The sequence below is a fragment of the Canis lupus genome, chromosome X, assembly GCF_048164855.1.
Source record: "Canis lupus baileyi chromosome X, mCanLup2.hap1, whole genome shotgun sequence".
Taxonomy (NCBI): domain Eukaryota; kingdom Metazoa; phylum Chordata; class Mammalia; order Carnivora; family Canidae; genus Canis; species Canis lupus.
Genome location: NC_132876.1, coordinates 62,280,791 through 62,296,859, shown reverse-complemented (window position 1 = coordinate 62,296,859; position 16,069 = coordinate 62,280,791). Strand labels below are relative to the sequence as shown.

Below are 16,069 nucleotides of genomic sequence, written 5' to 3'. Positions count from 1 at the left end.
TTTTTAAATGAATATTCAAATAACTATGTGGATTAAGTCTTTACCTAGTAAAAATGAAATTATAGTGAGGAAGAGAAACCATCATTGGGATGAAATAAAATATATAAAGAAATGGAAGTAGTCCTATGTGATTTATTATACTCTTCCATTTTATAAGTCAAAAATGTATAGAGGGGCACCTGGGTGGCTTGTCAGTTGAGTGTCTGACTCCTGATTTTAGTTCAGGTCATAATCAGTGAGATTGAGCCCCATGTGGTCAGGCTCCATGCTTAGTGGCAAATCTGCTTGGGATTCTCTCTCTTCCTCTCTCTCTGCCCCTTCCCCGACTAGTGCTCTCTCTCTCTCTCTCTCAAATAAATAAATAAATGAATATTTAAAAGAAATTTATGAACAGAAATATGACAAGAATAACACTTTTTTATTATAGTACCTTATTATGTAAAACTCTACTATATTTTGAGAAGTGATTACCAATCTTTTAATTTAATAATGACTAAAATAAGAATGAAGATATTCTGGCTTCTACTTTTGATAACAGAAAAAAATGAAATTCTTTTTATTTTAAAGTAATTTTAAACAATTTTACTTAGTTTCCCAGATGGAATGTTATTTTTAGAGAAAAGTCAACTGTTACTATTATTCAAGTGTCAAAGTCAAAAACAAAAACAACAAAAACAACTTGTAAATTTACAAACCTTCTTTCTAGTTTGTTTAGGTTTCTTTTGCCTTTCTTCTAGTGACTTCAAATTCTCCTCCTCAGAGCTGCTGCATATTTTCCGTGTTGCCTGTCTGGTCTGTCTTTTTGGAGGCTGCAAATTTATTCCAGCATCTGCTGTCCAATCAGAATATTCACTTGATGAATCACTATAAAGATATCAAAATTATGAATATGTAAGTTTAGAAAAGGAATAGTTTTGCATCCTAATTGAAAGATGATCATTTTGTAATAAAATAGCATTATAAATAATATGCTTGATTTAATTCTAACTGAACAGAAAAATATCAATATAGATTTTTGATCATTATTTAAGTTATTTCAGTGAAATGCTTCTTGGATAAAGTATAGTAGTTCATTTCCCATAACAGAATTTAAAATTCAAACTTCCTGTCCAAGTCACAAAAGCTTCCTTTAATAAAGATGCCCCTAATCCCTGGAAATGGTTAAATATAGCTGTTTTAAAACTCAACTAAATATAGCCTGCTAAGATGCAGAGTTTTGAATTTACAAAGCAACTTATTTTAGAAATGAGGAAACTAATGTGTAGTGACATGCCCAAAAAGATATTGGCAGAACCAGGATAAAACAAGTCTCTGGATTTCCAACCAAGCAGCCTTTCCATTATAAAATACTATTTTAACTCTGGTTTTACCAGAGTCTTACAAGAACACAATTTCACATTAAATTTAAAATGCTCAAATAATTTTGACCAAATCAAAACCATTAAAACTACCTGGAAGAACTTTCACTTTGCCATTCAATAACAGGATCCTCTACAGAAGCATCACTTGTGCCAACAGTTTCATCTTCCTGCAACAAGGAGCCAGCAATTGAGATACATGGTTATTAATCAGCATATTATTAATTAGCACACACTACCTGTTTTATAACACTTTTTGTATTTCCTCTAACCAACAATCCAGTTAAAATACACATAATCTGGGGGCACCTGGATGTCTCAGTCAGTTGAGCATGTGACTCTTGGTTTCAGCTCAGATTGTGACCTCATGAATGTGGAATTGAGCCACATGATGGGCATGTGATCAGTGGGGAGTCTGCTTGATATTCTCTCTTTCCTCTCCTTCTCCCTCTGCCCCTTCACTCACTCATTCTCTCTCTCTCTAAAATAAATAAATTTTTAACAATGGACATAATCATTTTTCTACATATAACTGTAACTCACAACTAAGCCTACCAGGTATTAAAAACTTTCTAACACCTACTATCTTAATGATATGGGACATCTTTTATTATTTCAAAGACTGAACAGACTCCTTAAGGTTCTCAAATATAACCCTCTTAAATATTAAGATCATTGTTTAAAAAATATCTATATGCCTCTGCCAAGTTAATATAACTATTCTCCATAAAACTTAATAAACTTTTTATTATGTGAAATATCAAACATACCAAAATAGAGGGAATAAATTACCCTTGTGTACACAATCTCCAGTTTAGACAATAACTCGCTGCCTGTCTTGTTTTATCTGTACCATGACCAAATGACTCATACCCAAGTAATTATTTGAAAGTAAATCCTTACAAAAAACCCATTTTAACTACGAACATTTAGTAAGATTAGGATTCTTTTTTAAAACAAAACCACACCACTATTATCACATGAGAAAGGTAACAACATTCCTCAATATCTGACCATTCTTTTTAGTTCAAGATTTTCATAGGTGGGGGAGAGAAGGAAGGGCGTCATTGATAAGAATTAAACAACTGTGAAAGCTGAAAAAATGATAGGAGTGCCATATATTGCCAATGATTGATTAAACTGACATTATCCACTTAACAACTAAAGAGACAAAAGGACAGGATTGCAGAAGAAAGGAAGAAAAGAATTGGTATACTCTATTCTTTTTTTTTGTTTTTATTTAATGTAATGTTTGTTTATTTCTGATGTCCAAAGTTCATTACAAGTTTTATTTTTTTAATAAATTTATTTTTTATTGGTGTTCAATTTGACAACATAGAGAATAACACCCAGTGCTCATTCCATCAAGTGCCCACCTCAGTGCCCGTCACCCAGTCACCCTCACCCCCCCGCCCACCTCCCCTTCCACCACCCCTAGTTCGTTTCCCAAAGTTAGGAGTCTTTCATGTTCTGTCTCCCTTTCTGATATTTCCCACTCATTTTTCTCCTTTCCCCTTTATTCCCTTTCACAATTTTTTATATTCCCCAAATGAATGAGACCATATAATGTTTGTCCTTCTCTATTCTAATACTCTATTCTTTACCATGAAAAAAGTAGGACTGAAAGAAGCCATCACTTAGTAATTTCCAAGACTGACAAAGTCAACAATAAAGGAAAATCTACGTATTCAGGTGAATACACAGTCAACCAGGTCTGGGACTGTAAACTATCACTGTTTATATTCCACTTTTTATTTCTGGGCAAATTACCTCTCACTGTCCAAAAATCAAAGTTTTTTTTTAAGGAATTTATTTATTCATGAGAGACACAGAGAGGCAGAGAGACAGGCAGGCTCTATGCAGGGAGCCCGATGTGGGACTCAGTCTGAGGACTCCCAGATCACACCCTGAGCCAAAGGCAGGCACTTAACCACTGAGCAACCCAGGTGTCCTTGAAAGTCAACTTTACTGGCATATTTTATGCTCTCAAAAAAAAAATCTTATTGGGAGTGGAGAAAAATGGCAGAAGAGTAGGCCAAGTCACCTGGCCGCACCAACTTGCCTAGATAACTTTCAAATCACCCTGAAAACCTAAGAATTCGGCCTGAGGTTTAAAGAGAGAACAGCTTGAATGCTACATTGAGAAGAGTTCGCGCTTCTATCAAGGTAGGAAGATAGAAAAATATAACTAAAAAGCATCCAGTGGGGGAGGGGTCCCCGCGAGGAGCCAGGCTAAGGCCAGGTGTGCCTCCAGGACAGGAAATCCCAGTCCGGAGAAGCAGGAACTTTACCAATCTTCTCAGATGGAAAGGCACTTGCAGGGAGCTCGAGCAAGATCCCAGGAGGGCCAGTGGAGCTCCCAGGATCCTGGGGACACTAACAGAGGAAATGAGACCCGGGGAGAGCATGCCACGCACCATAGACTGAGCTAATTAAAGGGCTGGAGCATGGACGCAGCAGGGCCCAGGGAGCAGCCCAGGCAGCAGCTCAGGCGGCGGCTCCACGTGGAGGGGGCTGCGCGGCCGGGAACGCAATTCCAGCAGCGCAGACCCCAGAGCCCAACATGCCAGGAGACACAGCCCAAGATCCAGCACTCCCCTTGGGACAAGCGGAGGCCAAGAGGGCACAGGAGAGTGAGGACAGTCCTGCCACCAGGTGGCCCCGAGCTGTACAGATCAGGGGCCCTGCCACTGGAGCATCCAGGCCCCTGCAGAATGGGAGACTGCAGTAGCTACTGCTGGAGCAGACTCTAGGGCGGGAGAGATGGCCACCACCACTGTTGTTATTCCTCTTGGTGTCACCTTGTGCCTGGGACTGAGCAGGACTGCTAGGAAACAGGGGCCTCATAATATAAACAGCTCCCAATGAACCATGCACCTGGCAGGGGTGGGGCAGCACCCCCAGGTGCACACACCTGAGAATCAGCACAGCAGGAACCTCCTGCAGAGACAACATGGAAGGACAGGGGAAGAGCTAGATCTTAACCAAGCAGCACTGGAAAGCTCCAGGGGAAGTCAAGGGACTTATAGTACACAGATTCAGAGGATACACCTCTTTGTTTCTTGTTTTCTGTTTGTTTCCCCCTCCTTTTCCCCCTTCTTTCCTACCTTTAAACAGTACAACTTGTGTTTAGCCACTCTGCACTGAGCAAAATGACTAGAAGGAAGAACCCACCACAAATGAAAGAATCAGAAACAGTACTCTCTCCCACAGAGTTACAGAATTTGGATTACAATTCAATGTCAGAAAGCCAATTCAGAAGCACTATTATAAAGCTACTGGTGGCTCTGGAAAAAGCATAAAGGTACCAACAGACTTCATGAATGCAGAATTTAGATCTAATCAGGCCGAAATTAAAAATCAATTAAATGAGACGCAATCCAAACTGGAGGTCCTAATGACAAGGGTTAATGAGGTAGAAGAACGAGTCAGTGACATAGAAGACAAGTTGATGGCAAGGAAGGAGGCTGAGGAAAAAAGGAAAACACTATCAAAAGACCATGAGGAAACGTTCAGGAAAATAAATGACAGCCTCAGAAGGAAAAAAATCTATGTTCAATTGGGATTCCAGAGGCCACCAAAAGAGACAGAGGACCAGAATGTGTATTAGAACAAATCATAGCTGAGAACTTTCCTAACCTGGAGAGGGAAACAGGCATTCAGATGCAGGAGATAGAGAGATCCCCCACTAAAATAAATAAAAACTGTTCACCACCCTGAAATTTAATAGTGAAACTTGCAAATTCCAAAGATAAAGAGAAGATCCTTAAAGCAGCAAGAGACAAGAGATCCCTAAACCTTATGGGGAGAAGTATTAGGTTAACACCAGACCTCTCCACAGAGACCTGGCAGGCCAGAAAGGTCTGGCAGGATATATTCAGGGTCCTAAATGAGAAAAACATGCAGCCAAGAATACGTTATCCAGCAAGGCTCTCATTCCGAATAGTAGGAGAGATAAAGAGCTTCCAAGATAGGCAGGAACTGAAAGAATATGTGACTACCAAACCAGCTCTGCAAGGAATATTAAGAGGGACACTGTAAAAGCAAGAGGAAGTCCAAGGAAATAATTCAAAAAAACAGGGACTGAATAGGTATCATGATGAACTAAATTCATATCTTTCAATAGTAACTCTGAACATGAATGGGCTTAATGATCGCATCAAAAGGGGTTGGGTTTCAGACTGGGTAGAAAAGCAAGACCATCTATTTGCTGCCTACAAGAGACTCATTTGAGACATAAGGACACCTACAGCCTGAAAATAAAAGGTTGGAGAACCATTGCCATTCAAATGGTCCTCAAAAGAAAGCAGGGGTAGCCATCCTCATATCAGAAAAATTATACTTTATCCCAAAGATTATAGTAAGAGATAAAGAGGGATATGATATCATACTAAAAGGATCAATCCAACAAGAGGACTTAACAATCATGAATATTTATGCCCCTAATGTGGGAGCTTCCAGTAGGTAAATCAATTAATAACCAAAGCTAAGATATACTTAGATAATAATACACTTATACTGGGAGACTTGAACACAGGGATCACTGTAATTGACATATATTCTAAGTACAACATCTCCAAACAAACAGGAGCATTAAATGATACACTGCACCAGAGGGATTTCAGATATTTACAGAACTTTCCTTCCAAATGCAACTAAATACACATTCTTCTCAAGTGCACGTGGAACTTTCTCCAGCATAGACCACATACTGGGTCATAAATCAGGTCTCAACTGATACTAAAAGATTGGGATTGTCACCTGCATATTTTCAGACCATAATGCTTTGAAACTAGAATCAAATCACAAGAAGTTTGGAAGAAATTCAAACACATGCATGTTAAAGAGCATCCTGCTAAAAGATGAAAGGGTCAACCAGGAAATTAGAGTAGAATTAAAAAGATTCATTGAAACTAATGAGAATGAAGATACAACCATTCAAAATCTTTGGGATACAGCAAAAGCAGTCCTGAGGCAGAAATACATCGCAATACAAGCATCCAGCCAAAAACTGGAAAGAACTCAAATACATAAGCTAACCTTGCATCTAAAGGAGCTGGAGAAAAAAGAGCAAATAGATCCTACATCCCGCAGAAGAAGAGAGTTAATAAAGATTCGAGCAGAACTCAATGAAATAGAGACCAGAAGAACTGTGGAACAGATCAACAAAACGAGGAGTTGGTTCTTGAAAGAATTAATAATAGAGATAAACCAATAGCCAGCCTTATTAGAAAGAAGATAGAAAAGGCTCAAATTAATAAAATCACGAATGAAATAGGAGAGATCACCACCAATACCATGGAAATACAAACGATTTTAAAAACTTATTATGAGCAGCTATACGCCAATAAATTAGGCAATCTAGAAGAAATGAATGCATTTCTGGAAAACCCCAAACTACCAAAACTGGAACAGGAAGAAATAGAAAATCTGAACAGGTCGTTAACCAGGGAATTAATGGAAGCACTCATCAAAAGCCTCACAAGACAGAAAAGTCCAGGGCCTGATACCTTCCCAGGGGAATTCTATAAAAAGTATAAAGAAGAAAGAATACCTATTTTACTAAAGCTCTTCCTGAAAGATAGAAAGAGATGGAATATTTCCAAATTCGTTCTATGAGGCCAACATCACCTTAATTCCAAAACCAGACAAATACCTCACAAAAAAAGGAAAATTATATATCAATATCCCTGATGAACACAGATTCAAAAATTCTCACCAAGATACTAGCCAATAGGATCCAACAGTACATCAAGAAGATTATTCACCATGAGCAAGCGGGATTTATCCCTGGGATGCAAGGCTGGTTAAGCACTCGTAAAGCAATCAATGTGATAGATCATATCACCAAGAAAAAAAAATAAGAACCATATAATCCTCTCAATAGATGCAGAGAAAGCATTTGACAAAATACAGCATCCATTCCTGATCAAAACTCTTCAGAGTATACGGATAGAGGGAACATTCCTCAGCATCTTAAAAGCCACCTACGAAAAGCCCAAAGCAAATATCATTCTCAATGGGGAAACACTGGGAGCCTTTTCCCTAAGATCAGGAACAAGACTGGGATGTCCACACTCACCACTGCTATTCAACACAGTACTAGAAGTCCTAGCCTCACCTATCAGGCAACAACAAAAAGAGGCATTCACATTGGCAAAGAAGAAGTCAAACTCTCCCTCTTTGGAGATGACATGATACTGTACATAGAAAACCCAAAAGACTCCACCCCAAGATTGCTAGAACTCATCCAGCAATTCGGCAGTGTGGCAGGATACAAAATCAATGCCCAGAAATTAGTGGCATTTCTAAACTCTAACAGTGAGACTGACGAAAGAGAAATTAAGGAGTCAATGCCATTTACAATTGTACCCAAAAGCATAAGATGCCTAGGCATAAACCTAACCAAAGAGGTAAAGACTCAATATCCTAAAAACTGCAAAACACTCCTGAAAGAAATTGAGGAAGGCACAAAGAGATGGAAAAATATTCCATGCTCATGGATTGGCAGAATTAATTTTGTGAAAATGTCAATGTTACCCAGGGCAATTTACACGTTTAATGCAATCTCTATCAAAATACCATGGACTTTCTTCAGAGAGTTGGAACAAATAATCTTAAGATTTGTGTGGAATCAGAAAAGACCCCGAATAGCCAGGGGAATATTGAAAAAGAAAACCGGAGCTAGGTGCATCACACTGCCAGATTTCAGGTTATACTACAAAGCTATGGTCATCAAGACAGTGTGGTACTGGTACAAAAACAGACACATAGATCATTGGAAGAGAATGGAGAATCCAGATGTGGACCCTTAACTCTATGGTCAACTAATATTCGACAAAGCAGGACAGACTGGCCACTGGAAAAAAAGACAGTCTCTTCAATAAATGGTGCTGGGAAAATTGGACAGCCACAAGCAGAAGAATGAAACTAGACCATTCTCTCACATCATACACAAAGATCAATTCAAAATGGATGAAATATCTAAATGTGAGACAAGAATCCATCAGAATTCTAGAGGAGAACACAGGCAACACCCTTTTTGAATTTGGCCACAGTAACTTCTTGCAAGATACATCCATAAAGGCAAGGGAAACACAAGCAAAAAGAATTATTGGGACTTAAGATAAAAAGCTTCTGCACAGCAAAAGAAACAGTCAAAAAAACTAAAAGACAACCTACAGAATGGGAGAAGATATATGTATATGTAAAGGGTTAGTATCCAAGATCTATAAAGAATTTATTAAGCTCAACTGCAAAGAAACAAACAATCCAAACATGAAATGGGCAAAAGACATTAACAGAAATTTCAGAGGAAGACATAGACATGGCCAACAAGTACATGAGAAACTGCTGCACATCACTTGCCATCAGGGAAATACAAATCAAAATCACAATGAGATATCACCTCACACCATTAGGAATGGTGAAGATCAACAAGACAGGAAACAGCAAATGTTGGAGAGGATGTGGAGAAAGGGGAACCCTCTTGCACTGTTGGTGGGAATGTGAACTGGTACAGTCAGTCTGGAAAACTGTGTGGAGGTGCCTCAAAGAGTTAAAAATAGAACTGCCCTACGACCCAACAATTGCACTGCTGGGGATTTACCCCAAAGATACAGATGCAGTGACATGCTAGGACACCTGCACCCCCATGTTTATAGCAGCATTGTCCACAATAGCCAAAATGTGGAAGGAGCCTTGGTGTTCATCCCAAGATGAATGGATAAAGAAGATGTGGTCTATGTATACAATGGAATATTACTCAGCCATTAGAACCATCAAATACCCACCATTTGCTTTGACGAGGATGGCACTGGAGGGTATTATGCTGAGTGAGGTAAGTCAATGGGAGAAGGACAAACATTATATGGTCTCATTCATTTTGGAAATATAAAAATTAGTGAAAGGGAATAAAGGGGAAAGGAGAGAAAGTGAGTGAAAATATCAGTGAGGGTGGCAAAACATGAGAGACACCTAACTCTTGGAAATGAACAAGGAGTAGTGGAAAGGGAGGTGGGCGGGTGGTTGGGGTGACTGGGTTATGGGCACTGAGGGGGCACTGAGTGTTATGCTATATGTTGGCAAATTGAACTCCAAAAAAAAAAGCAAAAAAAATCTTAGGTATAAATCAGGGAATATATGTAAAGGAATTCAATGTAATGCTCAAATTTGCCTATTAAATGCCTTACTAAACAATAATCTTAAAAGAAAATCATTAGAACTAGTTTCTATTAAAATGACTATTAAAAATAAATCCAAGGTGATGATACTAACAGGGAAACCAAAAATTACACTGAGTAAATAGCAGACATCTAACCTCTGAGGAGCTGTCTGAGTCTTCCTGTACACCTGAATTTTGACATGATGCTTGTGAATTATGCTCTATGTTGGACCGTGTTTGGTAAGTATGCTGACGCTTACGCTGTGTCCTTCTTAAAGACCGCCCACAGCTAGGCTGATAATCATTCTGTAAAACAGAAAGAAAATAGATTTAAAAAAATTGAAGGCCCAGTGATCAAACACAAACATATATAAAGCAAATCAACTGGGCAGGGGTAGGGTGGGGATAGATGTAACAATTAGGAATAAATCCCCAAAAAGAAAATACAAGATACATGTATATTTACGCCACCTTCCATTAATATTGAGTACTTTCCTATTTTGAAAATTTTGTGATCAAGTTAAAGAGTGCCTAAATTTTGGGCTGTAAGAATGGACTGACTCAGAATTTACATATTCTATATTATTCATAGTTTGTTACAAGATGCAAGAAGCAAGATATCTATATCATACCTATGTATATGTAATTCTTAATATGTACTTCTTTAGTTTTCTAAAAAACTACATTTGATAGACCGATAAAAATATTTAATTTTTAACTAAAATTAACGTGAAAACTATGTTTTCTAACCTTTACAAGTATAAAATGTTAATAATATACCTTTATGTAAAAGTTAAAACCGTAGTATGCTATTGGAGTAAACAAATTTAAAATTCTTATAAATAAATCAGTATCAAGGACCAGTTTCTTATCCTATATGTAAATATTTCCCATTTTTAATATAAAATGTTTACAGACCCAACTGCCTTGTTAATTAGTCTCAGACATATTTGACAAATCAGCTTAGCAGGAGAAAATAATATAAATCATGGATCTGAGTCATTCAAAATCTCTAAGAAAATAACCTTGTTGGAGAACATCAAATAAGCTAACAAAGCTTATTTAAAAATTAAGAATGTAGGCAAAAAATATTATCTAAGGATATTTGACGATATTCATATGATACTTACCTAAAATTGTGTTTATCAATACTGAAAAACACTTTTAAAATTCAGTGCCCATTGCCTAGATTTCTTTAATAAAATTAATATCATCTTAGACTATCCACATTACCATACTTTTCAGGAGTTATAGTTTGATCTGGGAATAAGAACATACATTGTTATGCCACTAGTTTGTTCAATATCAGAATACTAGTAAGGGGCTTACTATGTACCTAATGAAGTATAGGAATCTGATTCCCTGCTTAGGAGTTTCTAAGTTTCTACTGGGAATATGAATCTTTCCAAAATAAATCAGATTTTGCTCCTATATAATTAGGTAGGCCAAGAGTGGGCCTTTTCTGTAAATGGACAGAGTGTAAATATTTTTGTCTTTGCAAGTCAGATGTTGTAACTACTCAATTCTATAGTATATAAAAGCAGCCATAGACCATATGTTAATAAGTATGGTTGTGTTCCAATAAAACTTACATTAACAGGAATGGGCTGTAGACCAGATTTAGACCATGGGTAGTGGTTTGTGACTACTAAGATATCTAAACATTTTTTTACACTGTGATTAGTGACCAGCCAACAATTTTAAGGTTTTACTCTAACCATATAAAAATGGTATTTTAATACAAATGTTTTATACTTACAATGACCACACGTCCTAAATTTTGGAGGATGTCCTGACTTTGTGTAATTCTTTTTTGTGTGTGTGTGTGTGATTCTTTTTTATTAATAATTGCTATGTATTTCAATTTGGGGTTAAAAAATAGGCTTCCTATATGTAGTCAACTAGCAAAATAGCCGCTTAATACATAACTGCTACCTTTGAAAAACTCAGTATCTGCAAATATTTGCAAGCAGTATATCCCAAAGTACTGTAATACTAAACTTACCCTTTGGGTAGTATAAGATGGCTTTTTCTTCTTTTCAACTGTATAAAGACTGATTTCTATGTCACCTTTTGCAGTTCGACATTCTTCCTGAACCCTAATAACAAATGTCAAAGTGACAGAAAATCATCAAAAATCAAACCAACAGTCTAAAGTCAGATAACAAAAAATCTTTAAAGGTAAAATTTGCGACTTTAACCATTTTTCGGTATACATTACTGAAATTTACAATATTGTGTAACAACCATCACCACTATTTCCAAAACTTTTTCATCACTCCGAACAAACTTTGTAACCACTAAATAGTAACTCTCTATTTCTCCTTCTACCAGTCTTTGTTAACCTCTAATCAACTTTATGTCTATATGAATCTGCTTACTCTAGATATTTCATATCTCTATATATATTTCATCTGCTACTTGTCTTTTTTGTGTCTGGTATTTCACTTAGCATGTTTTTAATGTTTATCCGTGTGGTAGCAGGTATCAGAACTTCATTCTTTTTATGACTGAGCAATATTCCCTTGTATGTATATATCACAATTTGTTTATCCATTCATTTGAGAACAGACACTGGAGTTATTTCAATTGTTCTAGTATTATGGATAATATAGCAATGAACACTGGCATACAAGTATCTATTTGACTTCCTTCTTTCAACTGTATTTTAACATTTTGAGCAAAGTATTATTTCAAATTGCTCTACTGCCAGGAGTTCATAAATTAGCTATGTCTCCTTTTTTCTTATTATTGCTATAGAAAGAAAAGGTGAAATTAAATTATGATTGCTACTTGTTGGATGAATCAGTAAAAGGCTTGATAAAGGAGATAGCATGATTAAGAGAGATTGTATGTTCTCTGTCAAATATTCTTTTTTTCTATTTTTTTTAAGATTTTATTTATTTATTCATGAGAGACACACAGAGAGAGGCAGAGACACAGAAAGAGGAAGGAGAAACAGGCTCCATGCAAAAAGTCTAATGTGGGACTTGATTCCCGGACCCTGGGACCACACCCTGAGCCAAAGGCAGATGCTCAACTACTGAGCCACTCAGGCGTTCCTCTTCTTCTTTTCTAAATCTACTTCCAGACTATGTGGATTAATTGGAATTGATATTAATGCAAATGTTAGGATTTATAAATAGGAATAGGTATTCTAAATTTAAAATTTATCCTAATAAAATCCTTTCATACAAGGAAGTCTACTTAAAGGGCATTTCAAAATTTACCCTAAGCACTGGGATCTACAACATACCTATATTGCATTCCCAAACTATTCCAATATCAGATTGATGGCCTTTCCTCAGAACCACTGTTGAATTTTGGGTCTACATATCATTGAAATATTTACTCACATCTGGTCTCATATTCTTACTTAATAGTATTTGTATTATCTTCTAACTTAGACTATAAATTCATGGAAGACTATGTTTTAATTTTTCTGTATTTCCCAAACCATTTAGCATAAAGCCAAGCCAATTGAAGATAATTATTAAATAGTTGTTACAGAATGAACTAACTGGAATAAGGTAGAAAAACATACAAAACTTCAGCTTGATTAAAAAATAATTTTAGTTATAAAATCGACTAACTAAACAATAAAGTTCTCAATTTTCTTATTAATGTTACCTTATTGACTCACCTACTAACTCCACTATTTAGTTCATTGACCACCACTCTTCTGCTCCATGCCATGAGATCTCGTTCAGTGGCCATCTGGCTCCGGGGAGCATTATTATGCATTTGTCGGACACCTTCGATCTGACCACTACGTCGAAACCCAATATTTGGGGAAGAAGATACATCCATATTTGGACTTCTCAGAGCTAAAATAAAAATAAAGGTACCAGTTTCTCTGAGTGAAGGCACCAAATTTTCAGAGATCAGTACACTAAAATAGGAAAGTCTATGACAACATTGCTATCCCTTTGTTCTATATTTTCTGTACCACCTTCATGGTTTTTATACAGTGATGAATAAAGCAAGGCACTCAATAAATGCTTAAAGTTTCTATCACTCTTTTAAATTTTTTCAAAGTATATTCACATCTGTCATCTAATAAATGCTTATGAAATACAAAAAGTGTATTTAGCATGATTTGGTAGATTTACAAATATTTATTAGCACTACTTCAGAAAGCAGCTTTTAATCTAAATCCTATATTTAGCCCATTAAAAGGTTTATGAATAAAGTTTCAATTGGCGTTCAAAAGTAGTAATAAGAGAAAAAGGATAAACAAAAACACTTTAACAAACTTTCATTTTCAAAACTGATAAGCAATGAATAAAAGGTGAAATGAAGTAATGAAACCTTTTCTAAGTCCTTAGACATGTCCCTGTAAATTTATTTTTGTTGTATTTGCAAATAAAAGTAGAAATGGAATCATTCATTTAACCATTAAAAAAAGCACCCAGGAAAGACAAAAAAAAACAAAAACATTGGAAATAGAATTCAGTGGGGGTGTTTTGACTAATGGCATTTCATATCTATCCACAGAATTCTACTATTGAGGGTAGAGCTATTGAGGGTAGAGCTGAATGCTGATTTCATTAATGATTCTCTAAATCAAGGTTCTAAGAAAGTTTTACATCTTAGAAACAGAAAGGCCTGGTTACTGTAGGATTATCAGTCCACTTATTATCTTTTTCCAGGTTAAGTAAAGTTTATGAGTTAGTTAGGTGTTCCTTAGGTGAACAAAGAAATGTTTTAATTTTAATTTTATGGGATACTTAATAATCAGGAAATGAGTATAATACCCTGTGAATCACCTCAAATTTAAATCACTTTATTCAATTCTTGGATTCTTTTTTTAGATTTATTTATTTATATATTCATGAGAAAGAGAGAGAGAGAGAGAGAGAGAGGCAGAGACACAGGCAGAGGGAGAAGCAGGCTCCACGCAGGGAGCCCGATGTGGGACTCGATCCCGGGTCACTAGGATCAGGCCCTGGGCTGAAGGCAGCGCTAAACCGCTGAACCACCCAGGCTGCCCCAATTCTTGGATTCTAAAAGCTATTATATCCAAATAAACCCCAATTATATAAGTGTAAAAAGAAACACATTTGCCAAAATCCCATAAGACAACTGCATTTTGAAGTACAACTAATAGTTCTTGATAAAAGTAGAATTGATGGCACTTGCTTCGTCATGACTTATACTAAAATTGGAACAATGCAGAGAAGATTAGCATGGCCCTTGAGAGGGGATGACATGCAAATTCATGAAGAACTCCATCATTTAAAAAAAAGTAAAACTGACAGAAGCTAAGATTTATATAAAATTCAGATGTATAGCCATATTTTAAGTAAAGTAAAGAAATGATACAATAAATTAGAATATTGTCATTATTCAAAGTGTTTTGAAAATCAATTCAGAAGTTGCATCTGTATTTCCTAAGAATAGGGCTTATCTTCCAGTGTATGTCTGTAAATTCAAGAGATGAAGGGGATAATGTTAATTTCTTTTCAACAAAGAAAGGTAAATTTTTTGTTAGTAATTTTTATATTCACAGTGGTTTTAATTTTGAAAACGTAAGTTGGTCCCCTTTTACCAAAAGGCTGTACTTATTGTAGCACCTCATTTATTAGAAAAAATGTAAAGACTGCAAATACATTCTTCAGTTAAGAGAAAACAGTTTATTAAAATATACTACCTGTATTTCTAAGAAACGCTAAGGCCTTTTAGCAACAAATGACAATCAGATTATGGCACTTTGGTGTATTCGATATGACAATTGTAAATTAACAAAAATGTTCTTATTTAAAAACCTAAAATGTTTCTTACATGTAATCACTTAGTGCAAGTAAAATTAAACAAAGTACCTCCATCATATAAATATATACATACTTACCACCATTAGCAGAATATGATCTATTAATTGGAAAATGTGGAACATCTCCTTCATTTATTAGTCTAAGATCCTGTTCTCTCTGTAGTTCCCTGATTATTCCGTCAAGAATGCTTTCATCTTGGTCATTGGTTTGTTGCCCAATTACTTGTTCTACCACCTCACCATCACCTTAATGAGATCAAAGATATAAAGCCACAAAATTACTTAAATTTTTATCTATCCTAAATATAATAAAAACAACCAAAAAAAAAACAACCTTCATCTATAATTTTCTAGGTAAATAATAAAAAAATAAGATTAAAATGAAAATAAGACATATATCAAATAGTATTTGTAAAGACCTTTTATATTGTTTGATATGTCAGCTTGTGTGTATGATTTAACAAATGTCCCCAAATTAGCCATTATTAGGAGTGTCTTCTCATCTTAAAGAATAATTACTGAATTATGAATTTTCAAATGTACTTTCTTGATGAAATATTCCAAGCAAAAAGTCCAGATTATTAGAGAGCTGAGTAAGTTAAAAGTTCAACTACAGATACAGAAAATGTTTTACATCTTTCATGAGAATTTCCTTTCTGAAATAAAACAAAGTAACGGTCTTTTAAATACTGTCTCCTTTGAAAATACCTCAGTATATTGATAAGTACAGAAATTTCTACTGACACACTGATATACAATGATTACATCTGAATA

General features: G+C 35.8%; 1 protein-coding gene and 1 non-coding gene across 7 annotated transcripts in view; one reads left to right on the top strand and one right to left on the bottom strand.

The window, feature by feature from the left end:
• BRWD3 (bromodomain and WD repeat domain containing 3) overlaps positions 1–16,069 on the bottom strand; it is a 196,070-nt gene that overhangs the window by 49,750 nt on the left and 130,251 nt on the right. For all 6 annotated transcript variants that reach the window (XM_072817333.1, XM_072817334.1, XM_072817336.1 and 3 more), the window contains 6 exons: positions 15,374–15,541; positions 13,166–13,349; positions 11,528–11,621; positions 9,679–9,828; positions 1,452–1,528; positions 696–864 (listed from right to left, as the gene is read on the bottom strand). In XM_072817333.1, coding sequence (XP_072673434.1) covers positions 696–864; positions 1,452–1,528; positions 9,679–9,828; positions 11,528–11,621; positions 13,166–13,349; positions 15,374–15,541 — 842 coding nt within the window. The remainder of the gene's footprint in view (positions 1–695; positions 865–1,451; positions 1,529–9,678; positions 9,829–11,527; positions 11,622–13,165; positions 13,350–15,373; positions 15,542–16,069) is intronic.
• LOC140628885 (U6 spliceosomal RNA) lies at positions 14,659–14,763 on the top strand. Its single transcript, XR_012026815.1, has one exon. It is a non-coding gene; the product is annotated as a U6 spliceosomal RNA (small nuclear RNA).